General features: G+C 38.3%; 1 protein-coding gene across 1 annotated transcript; it reads right to left on the reverse strand.

Moving 5' to 3' along the window:
- Positions 1 to 1,315: 1,315 nt before the first annotated feature.
- Positions 1,316 to 1,816, reverse strand: LOC128115356 (40S ribosomal protein S11-like). Its single transcript, XM_052745938.1, has one exon. The coding sequence runs from the start codon at positions 1,814 to 1,816 to the stop codon at positions 1,340 to 1,342; it is 477 nt and encodes a 158-aa protein (XP_052601898.1). The 3' UTR covers positions 1,316 to 1,339.
- Between the last annotated feature and the right edge of the window lie 9,626 nt (positions 1,817 to 11,442).

An 11,442-nucleotide genomic window follows, 5' to 3' on the forward strand; every position in this document is an offset into this window, starting at 1 on the left:
GCCTTCTCTCTTTAAAGTTCAGTGATTTTCCTAGAATGTATTTCTCCATTGATTGCCCCGGGTCAGTTTCCTCGGGTACATAATTATATTCTTCTAATATGTGCTGTTTAAATATATTCCAGGGAAGTTTCATTCCATTGTACTTTTTATAATTTGTTTTGTGTTGTTCACATGATTTTCTTCTTTGGGGATTGAGAGTAAGTAGAAAGGAAAAAAAGGTTTTGAACAGCTGCTGGGAGCATCATCATAGGGATGAATAAAGAATTGCCAAGCAGTATTGAAAGCCCAGCTGAGATTAAATGGCATAAATTTGTAGTACTGCCAATTGGCACAGTTATCCAACTTTCTGTAGCAGAACTCAACGCAAACAAACAAAACAGATGTTTGGGCTTATCTAGTGCTGTCTATTGGCAAGGTACACAGAGAGTACAGTCAAGGAGTGACAGAGCTAGGGACTAGTTGAAATGTAGCTGAAATTCTTTAACAAAATGTTAATTGTACAAATAAGACAAAATATTTTCTAGATCTCTAATAATATAATATTTTATTTATAATAAAAGTAATTGAAGAGTAGGACCGAAAATAGGACTATTTTTAGTAAGACTGAAAATTATTTTTTTTACAAGAATGTTTACAGAGTGTAAAGAAATCTGGAAAAAATAATTGATAAATAAATCATTTGCCTCAATTTGTTATTTGGACAAAACTACTGTGGTATGGTCTTGGCCAAACCATAAAACAATATATATGTGTTTTGTTGTGAGATAATAATGTCAAGGAAAACAGTGACTTAAGAAAAAAGAACTCCTTGAGATTTTTTGTGAGTCATCTAAAGTAATATTTGTAAATGTCTGATTCGTATTAATCTTATTTCTCCTGAATTTTAAAAGTATGATGCAAAAAGCACCAAAATCCCAGAAAATAAGTACAGCTGGTAATTGTTTATGGAGTTTTAACACACACACACACACACACACACACACACACACACACACACACAGATTGACTCACTATGTAGCCCAGATTAGCCTAGAATTCAGTATCCTCCTGCCTCATCCCCTGCAGTACTGCGATTACAAGTTTCCAGATGGATCTACTTTTTAAAGTGGGAATGGACCGATATTTCTAAGTATTTGAGTATTTTCTGCTATATACCCAGTTTAATGCAATACTAGACATCATTATGCTAATACTAAGATAGACGACCTAATCTGGTTTTTCTTTTTCTTTTCTCTTTGTGTGTGTGTGTGTGTGTGTGTGTGTGTGTGTGTGTGTGTGTGTGTGTGTGTGTGTGCTAGAAAACCACTTTATTTGTTCTGGGGAGCTGTCCAGAATCCCCCTAGAACTTCTGGAACTGCTTCTTGGTGCCAGCAGCCTTGGTGACCTTGAGCACATTGAAGCATACTGTCTTGCTCAGGGGCCTGCACTCTCCCACAGTGACGATGTCGCCAATTTGTACATCCCTGAAACAGGGGGACGGGTGCACAGACATGTTCTTGTGGCACTTCTCAAAGTGATTGTACTTCCGGATGTAATGGAGGTAGTCCCTGCAGATGACAGTGGTCCTCTGCATCTTCATCTTGGTCATGACACCAGACAGGATCGGACCTCGGATGGAGACATTACCAGTGAAGGGGCATTTCTTGTCTATGTAAGTGCCCTCAATGGCCTCCTTGGTCGTCTTGAAGCCTAGACAGATGTTTTTGTAGTACCGAGGGAGTTTTTCCTTTCCGGTTTCTCCAAGCAGAACACGATTCTTGTTTTGAAAGATTGTGGGCTCCTTTTGGTAAGCACGTTCTGTCTGAATGTCCGCCATATTCCCGGCAGCCTGAGAAAAAAAGCCTAATCTGGTTTTTCATTCTCCAGATTCTCTTACTTCCATGCATCAGTCAGAGTCCATGTTATAATCTTAGTCCTATTTTATTTGCTCTAATGATGAGGTTTAGCAATTGCAAAAAAAAAAAAAACACTAAAATCAGCTAAGCAAAATTATCTCCTTTTCTTCTTTGTCTTCTTCCTCTTCCCCTGCCTCATACAGTACTCCAGGCTGGCCTCAGATTTGTAATCTGCCCCACTCTGCTTCCCAAGTTCTGGCATTACAGGCATATACCACTACACCTGGCTAAACAAGATTTTAATGAGCTTGTGTGGACCAATCCACCCAGGTGTAGCCTTTATGACAATCTCAGCCTCTCAGTCATTTCTTATATTGAGTTATCTTCAAGCTATTTCCCAGTGCTGCTCTTCACAAAAGGATTGCGAATGCTTCTGTGGCTACCCATAATACCAGTTTTTGATGTTTTTACTGGACCAAGGCAGTAGAAGAGCTACTGAATGCTTCTTTGCAATAGCTTGCCACATTTCTATGCTGATATTGTAAGGATTTGAGTAATATCCTTCCAAATTCAACCTCACCTGGAATCTCAGAATATGACCATCTTTCAAAAGCTGTCTTTAAAGTGTCTTTATGAAAGGCAGAAGGGATATAGAGAGCAGAAGGCCCTATGAAAACAGAAGCAGAAATCAGAGTTACAATAGCTACCATAAATCAAAGGCTGTCTGCAGACACTAGAAGTGGGACAGACACCATGTTTGTGCCAATTGAGTATGGTAGTATACAGGAAATAATTCATGAATATTGCACCAAAGATTCTGTATCCAATCAATACCAAAACTGTTGGCACAAGTACTACTGATGCTTTGGATCTAGAAGTTTCTAGGTTTATCCTTGTTAACTGAAGCCCCTTTGATACAGGATTCAGGCTTACAATTATTGGCCCTGGTCTTGTATACAATCTGAAACATGCCATCGTATTCTTAGGATCTATTTCTTCTCTACATTTCAAGCACTGTTTTTAAGAATTGAATTTGTTCATCTTGATCTGAAACCTACAATTCTTTACCAAAAGAGCATTTAGATCCTATTACATTTGTGAATATAATACTCCGTGGTCCGTTTCTTACTGCCATAAATTCTCCTAAACAATTCTTTAAATATACCTGATGCTCTTCTAACTCACATCTCAGTATATATGTGTGTGTGTGTGTGTGTGTGTGTGTGTGTGTGTGTGTGTGTGTGTATACACATATATACATACACTATATGACCAGGGGCTCACGTAGCACAGGTTGTCCTTGAACATGCTGTGCAGCCAAAGATAAGGATGAGATGACCTAGTCTTCTGCCTCTGACACTCAAGTACTAGGATTAGAGTAGAGTCAGTTTCTATTATCTCTTTACCAAATAAAATGCTCTTTCAGAAAGATGAAAGAATTGACACTCCTTCAAATTAATCATTTTTCTAAAAAGTTGTGTGTATATGTGTCTATGTTTGGATATGTGCACTTAAGTGCAGCTGCCTGTGGAAGCCCAAGGTATCAGATGCCCCCTGTATCTGGAGTTATAGGCAAGTTTAAGTCTCCCAATATGGGTGCTGGGTACTGAACTCAGGTCCTCTGCAAGAGCAGTACATGCTCTTAACTCTTGAGCCATCTCCTCAACCCTTCATGCAAGTCTTCTACATCCCAAGGCAGGGGGAAAGAAAAGTTTGGACTATCTGATTCCTACTTATCAGCTCACAGGGCCTGCCTGTCTGCTTCCTCATAGAATCCAACAGAGAGCTACTGTTCGCTACCAACATGGACCACTATAACTTTTTTCACCTCTTTTGGAGCATAGGTATGTTGTATGACGTTTCTTGTCCCACTTTAGACAAGACATTCCACAGCCATTTCCTTTTCTTCGCCCGGCAAACTCTGAGGATGAAAAGACGCCTCTGGGCTGCTTTGTTCTGGGGATCGTTATACTTCTTTCTTTTCATACTTCCCTCTCCAAGCTGAAGGGAGCCACAGGACTGTGGCAATGCTCCATTCTCTCCACCTCTCATTTATGCATCCCAAGGAACTTGTCTGATTCAGCACAAACACCATCTCTACTCTTCTACACATACCTTGGCCGAAGAGCATATGTGAGTGTGGGGGAAAAAAACACAGTAACTATGAGTCAGCACACCTTGGAAAGAGTGGGTTTTTTTGTTTTTTTTGGTTTTTTTGTTTTTGTTGCAGTACTTTTGCCTTCAGAACAGAGAGTGAATACTCCATACTTCTCTTCAACCTGATAATTTTACCAGAAAAGTTGATTGGAAAAAATTTCAAGTCTTATAAAACTCTACCATTAAGTAAGAGTGGAGATATTTCCCTAATTCTTACCTGTTACCTTTGAAATATTCTGCTTCCAAGACTAGGGAGCAAACTCTAACACCCTGAAATACAGGTGCACTGTGGTCTTGAATGAACAGCACTGTAGGATGTGCTGGGTAGAATATTGAGTAATGAGGAAAATTTTTAGAAGAAAGCAGTGTTTCAATTATAGTATAATATGACAAACTAAGTCTTTGTGCTTAAGTGTCTCTCACCAGTGTCAATAAATCAGTTTGTTAGCACAGAACTCTGTAACAAAAATCACTTGCTCCTGTGGGCAGGGACATAATTACCTTGAGAGCTTACCAGGGCTGCAGAAAGGACAGGAGATTGGCACCATACGTGGTAATAGGCCATTTTAAAGCAGTCACAGTTAATGCCCATGAGTAGGAACAGAGTAAGCTATATATAGAAGTAATTCCCTTGTAAGATTCAAGAAAACAAATGCATTCAGATTTCAATTCAAGATAAGCTTGTGGCCAACTATTAAATAACCAGTTTCCTCCTGGTTTCTTAGTAAATCTGTGCTTTCTGCTGCTGGAGGAAAGAAAGTGCTGCTCTAAGTAGTTGATGTTGTAGAATAACCAAGTCCACAGAGCTGTCCTTTGTTACAAGATGCTCTAGTCACAAAATCTACATCTGGATTTAACACTTTAGCATATACTAGGCTTAAAGAGAAGCCTTATTCTACTTTAGTTTGCAGGAAGATTCCAGGCAATAGAAGACGTGGATCAAGGAGCTACAAGCAAAAGAAGTCCAGGTTTACACGTGTCCCGTGTCTACAGTAGATGACATACACTAAGGTTCAGTTTTGAAGAAAACTGCATTTCCCTTGCTTTGCTTCCTGTTTCATATGACAGTTTGCTGATCTCAGGAGTCAGAAACTTAATAATTTTTTTTATATGTAAGGCCATGAGACACCAGCTTCCTACTAACCAGTCTAAAGCACTTTCTGTTTGGGATTCTGTATATTCTCTGTGCAGATTAAAAGCATACTAATCCACAGGTACTGGAACCTTTTCACATTTCTTACTCCTGTGATGACAGGCACAATCACAGTTGGGTGTAGTAATGGCCTTCTCCAAAGCCTACATGATCATGACTTACTTCACAGCATTCTGCTTCTGTTGCCCTCAGAATAGCTTTTAGCCAGTTTATGACATGCTGCTCCTTCTCTGCTCTCCCCACATCTTATGCCAAGAAAGAAACACCTAGGTCCTCTCCCTACAGGTCCTCTCCCTACAGGTCCTCTTCCTACAGGTCCTCTCTCTACAGGTCCTCTTCCACTTAACTGTGCTAGACAATCCTGGCAAGTCTCCAAATGAAAGTCATTTTGATTCATGTTTTGGGATTTCCTGGAATGATTGTCAAGTGAAACAAATTACACGTGGGAGTTGCTCTTTTGTCCGCTCCTATCATCTTAGAATTTAGTATCAGTTGTGTGGAGTGGGTGCTGGTAAATAGCAATTCACAGCTCCGTGATGAGATGCATGTGCCAGGTGTTTAAAGTGGCTAAAGACAGCTGCAAATAATGACCCCACTCCCTCCACACTCAGGACATCTTCGGTAGTCAGGTCTCTCTTTAATTCCTGTTGTTTCCTTTACAGATTTAAAGCATCAGTTATTTACATATGAGCCATTATCTTTGCTCTTGCTGAATAACAGAACCTGGATTTTGTTTCAGGAGTCAGGCAGAGATCTTTTAATTTCAGAGTTGATAAACCCTTGTGGTAGCTAGTATAGTCAACTTAACAGAATCAGAATTACCCAGGAGAGGCAAGCCTCCAGGCACGGCTGTGAGAGAAGAGATTGGTTTAGCCTCTAGGCATGCCTGTGAGGGATTATCTTGATTAGATTAACTAAAGTGGGAAAATGCATCCTAAAAGACAGTAGCACTGTTCCCCAGGGCTGGGGTCCTGGACAGCACAAAAAGGAGAAAGTTAGTTCAGTCCAAGCATTCATCTTCCTCTGCTTTCTGACTATAGATACAATGTGACTAGATGCCTCAAACTCTCACCACCAAAATGTTCTCGCTTTGAAAAACGGTGAGGCAAAAGAAACCTTTTCTCCACCTGAGTTGCTTTTGTCAGGATATTTTAACACAGCAAAGGGAAAAGGTAACTAATAAACCCCAGAAGACAAACTAATTGCTATAGTCATTTTGATTCTGTTTTCCTCAATAAGTGCATTTAGCTAGAGTTTGGCCTATACCCAAAGTTCTAATCAATAAGCTAACAAATAGAATATGGGTACTATTCCTAGGAACAAGTTTGCTTCCCGATAAAAGGGTCAGGGCATAAACTCGGTACTTGCTGACAGTTCCCCCTCCCTTCTTCCTGCTTTGAACTAAGAAGAGAACCCTAGCATTCTTAGCAATCTAACAACCATGATATGTCAGTTGTGAAGACAATAACAAAAGCCAAAGTCAATGGATTTGCTATTGGTGTTGAACACTCTCACCAACAGTAGTTACTGTTTCCCCTGAACCCACAGCCCAGGCTTCTTAGTCTCCGAACCTTTACACATATATGAATTAATGAGAAATATTAATTTCGTAGCTTTGAGAAGTGTCTTCTGGTCAGATAAGATGTTGGCATTAACAGAAATTGGACAAAAGTTATATGGGGAACTTTTTGTATCTTTTCTTTATTTCTGTAACTCTGTGTAAATGAAAATGTATTCCAAAATATAGAGTTTAAAACATTATTGAGCACTTCCCCTAAAAGTTCACTTGTATGAAATCTATCGATAGTCTTTTTTTTTTTTTTTTTTTTTTTGGTTTTTCGAGACAGGGTTTCTCTGTGTAGCTTTGCGCCTTTCCAGGAACTCACTTGGTAGTCCAGGCTGGCCTCGAACTCACAGAGATCTGCCTGGCTCTGCCTCCCGAGTGCTGGGATTAAAGGCGTGCGCCACCACCGCCCGGCCGATATTCTTATATTACAGATTAAAATGGAAAGATTTTAGAAATTTGTATTTATTAATTAAAGTGTGAAAATATCTGTTAGCATTCAGGCATCTGTACTGGCCTGCCTTTAGGGTCCTGACAAGATGTTCATCTTTGCTGCAGCCACAAAGGGTACCCTCTGTGTGCATTTGCATTATTAAAGGCAAGCCTGGCTTGGCTCCAGTCTTTCTCTTTCTCTTCCTTTGCTCTTCTCCCCAGGGACCAGTTTCTGGCCCTGTCTCTGCCCTCTTTTCTGCCCTTTCTCTCCCCTCCCCTCAATAAAGTTCCCACATGGGCCCTGCTGTGTGGTGTAAATCCTTCCCGCTGTTTTTAAAATACAACAATATCTACTGTGCTTGTGTATAAGGCCCTGAGTTCCATCTCCAGTGCCACTAAAATACTAATATAATAATGCCGATTACCTGCCAACACAAGTAGCATATTTTCATTAGAGTTATATTTTCCAAAACACCAACCTTTTAGTGAGGAGAGTATCAATGGCTCACGTTTATTCAAGACTGTTTGGTGTCATCATTTGCATTCAATCTACTGGGATCAGTTATATGAGGAACATCTAGTTTTATAACAGTATTTAGTTTGAAAAGAGTATGTTAATGCTTTCTCAGATAATTCTAGATAAGCCTACTTAATAGTTCATTGAAATTGAGCAGGTGGTAGTTTTTAAAAAGGTCAGTTGCCATATAGAATCAGATATCATATTGATTAGTTTTTAATACTCTAGTATATTAAAATCCATTTATATTTCTTGTAGTTTGATTGGATCTTGGGCCCAGTAATGATTCTGTACTATGAGGCACTCACTAACTGTTTACAAATACTGGTTCACTGAGCTATGCAGGGCTTCTAATCTGTGCATTTCATGAAAAAATATAAAAAAAAATCACAATTTGTTAACTACCATTGATCCTTTCATGAAAGTCTTTATGACTGCTGCTAGCAGATTTGGGGCCACTCCCTTGATTTGTGCTTTGATTGCCAGTACTCTCAGACTCCATTGCTTTGTATCCAGTGGTATAAATTTCAGCAGAGTAAAAGGGGAAAACAATATCTTCTAATTATAATAATCATTATTGTGAAAGATTGTTAGGGACTCCCACTCCGAGAACCATACTGAGACTTACATGAGATAAACAAATCCTTATTTCTTTAATCCAGCTTTAAAGAGGTTTTCAGTTATCTGTGACTAAAAGCATGCTTGATACATACACAGAAAATGTATTCTAGAGTATCCCTTGATACATCCATGGTCTTCCACTTCTGCTTACCGAAAAAAAAATCTTCTGGTTATCTTTTTAATTCAGTCTATTTGCCTTACAGTGCCATGGACTTCACTCCTCTACACCCAGTGGCGATTTTCTGACTGGCATGTGCAGTCTATATGCGATAAATTCCTCAAAGAGTGTTACGAAATTCTCAGACTGCAAGCAACCTACCTAGCTTTGAAATATGTCTCAAGATTTAATTTATGGAATATGAATCTTCAATTATTAAAGTTACTGAGTGTGCCATTTTGAACACATTAATAATAAACTCATAGTCACCAATAATGCATCACTGTTGAATTAAAGACAGAAATCAATAAAGCACTTCCCTTTGGTGTCATTTGACCAAGAGTGAGCCCAGATTTGAACTCTCTACTTTGCTCTCCCTGTGTCTTTGGCTGTCCCTCTCTGCTGTATGAATCTGAATCTGTGCCTGACTGAAGACTATCTTGTGAATCTGTTTCCTGTCTTTGTGTATCTTCCTATGTCTATCTGTATGTGTTGGTGACAAAGAGTTTTTGCTTTGTGTTTATTGAACAGAACAAAGAGCATCATATTGGGAAGGATTGACAATACTGCACAGAAATATGTAAAAGAGTTTTAGAAGGGATTATGTCATTGATTTCAACTGACCAAGATAACAAATAGTATTACAAACATTTTTTTTGAACAAACAATATCTGTATGCTGCATTCAACATTTATGGTGGGTATTCATTTTGTAAGATGACTTTCAACCTATATTTTCTGTTTTCAGCAAATGATTATCATAACACACAAACAGACACACAGCCATTATTACTCTTATCTAAGGCATGAAAGAGGACATAATTTAGGGATTACACCTAAGCATTAGTTTAGGTTGTAAAACTTGATTACACAGAAAATCCAAGGCAGGTAAATTGTTGCATTGTTCCCTTAAAGGAAGGTTAAACAAATAGGCTGAGTACACAGTAGGATAGCAGTCTTAAGTACTAAGTGACCTCTAGGTGCATTATTAATTCTGGCTGTGAGGTTCCACAAAATGTCTAGCCTCTTAGAGTAAGAAATTGAGCAACAAATCAACTTATTTTTATAAATGTATTTAGAAAACCTTCCTTTGATTATTGCTACATTGGGTTAGCTAGAAAAGCAGCATATCTCAAAATAGCAGAGTGAAAAACAGACAAGACACTGTCAAAGGTGTGGTGCTGGAGACGTTGGCCACTAGGTACATAACATAGTTCAAATGAAAAAAAAAGGAGAAAAGACCTAGTAATAAATATTAGTTTCTGCATTATTTGATTTGGGGACATACTGCAGGAAGAATGTTGGTTCTGTGCTGTTTTACAGTCCAGAGGTAATACAGTCATTTAGAATTTTAACACTCTGCTCACCAAATTATCTAATGATAATGCTTCACATTTGAGCGTGTCTGTATGTAATGAAACTGGCAGGAAATATAGGCAGGAGTATGAGCAATTTGGGAACAGGAAAATCTTTTTGACCAGAGTTTAGCAGCAGGCTAAATGTTGGAAGATTGGGGATTAGGTGGAGAGAAAAAAAAAAAAAAAAAGACTAGAGGGATTCGTATGCTGGAAAATCTTTTTCTTTTTCTTTTTCTTTTTTTTGTAAAGTAAGAATTTTTTAAAGAGACAAATGCATTACCATACATCCAAATGACCCAGCAAGAATTCACTGGGTTTTATAAAAGAGAAAACTGCATTCAGGTATCAACTAAAACCCACAACCATTTTAGAATGATCACTGCTTATGGTGACAAAGGTACAGGGACATTATTTAAGAAGTCATTGTATGTTTGCAGCTGTGTGGAAATGCATGAGTAGTGTGAAGTAATGGAAGGTGGAGCGGGTACAGTGAGTCATATTTTCAGACCCTTTCCCCCACTCTAAAATGCTCTTATTCTGCCCTACTGAATTAATCCTGCTACGAAATCTTAACCAGAAATAAAAGATAAGAAAGGAAAAAGAAGACTCTTTAGTAATGGACAAATAGTATATTTCAAAAACCTAAATTTAATTGCAGGTGTTTTATTTTAAATAATACAATTCCTTACTAACTGTAGAGATGAAATACCTCAATAAATATTTCCTTTCTGTTCATGGCTATGAAAAATTCACAAGTAATACTGTACTTAGTAGTGAAACACTAGAAGCTTTTTCCTCAAGGCCAGGAGCATGGCATGTATTCCAAAGGCATGTAATTTGGTCATAGCCTAATACCAGAGGTCTAGATAGAGTAATTAAAAAATAGAAAAAGAAATAAAATGGAATGTATCCTTGTTAGAAAAGAAGGAAAACTACCTCCGTCTGTGCATGATATCTCAAGTGTAGAAAACCCTCTGAAATGGATTTTCACTGGAACTAATAAACAAGATTGACAAGGGCTCACAATATGGGATCAATATATAATAATTAATAGTGTTTCTATTCATCTGAAATAAATACTTCAAAACCAAATAAATGAAACCATTTAATTTACAATACAATAAGAAAGAAAATATCTCAAAGACATAGCGACAGAAAACATCCCAAACCAGGTGAATATCTAAGAAGTAGAGAGGACATCAAATAAAGTGAATCCACACCAAGAAATATTATGACCAAATTGTCCAAGTCTGAAGACAAGTTGCTGAAAGCAGTCAGGGAAAGCAAATTGTCACTACCGTGAGACTTGCTGAATCTTTCATTAGAAATACTGTGGGAAAGAATGGAGTAAAACAAAATAGAAATCATGACAGCCAAGAATCATATACTCAGCAATCTTGTCTTTTGTGAATGAGTGAAAAAAATAAAACAACAACAAAAAAAAAACTTGGGGGTTCAACACCAGTACATTAAATACTTTTCCAAGCTTAAAGAAGAGAATGTTAATAGCAATATTTAAAAACATATGAAAGTAGCTGGGAGGTGGTGGCACATGCCTTTAGTCCCAGCACTTGGAAGGCAGAGACAGGCAGATCGCTGTGAGTTTGAGGCCAGCCTGGTCTACAGAGTGAGTTCCAGGACAGCCAGGG

Source organism: Peromyscus californicus, unplaced genomic scaffold (genome assembly GCF_007827085.1).
Source record: "Peromyscus californicus insignis strain IS unplaced genomic scaffold, ASM782708v3 Scaffold_10__1_contigs__length_136768540, whole genome shotgun sequence".
In the NCBI taxonomy this organism is placed as follows: domain Eukaryota; kingdom Metazoa; phylum Chordata; class Mammalia; order Rodentia; family Cricetidae; genus Peromyscus; species Peromyscus californicus.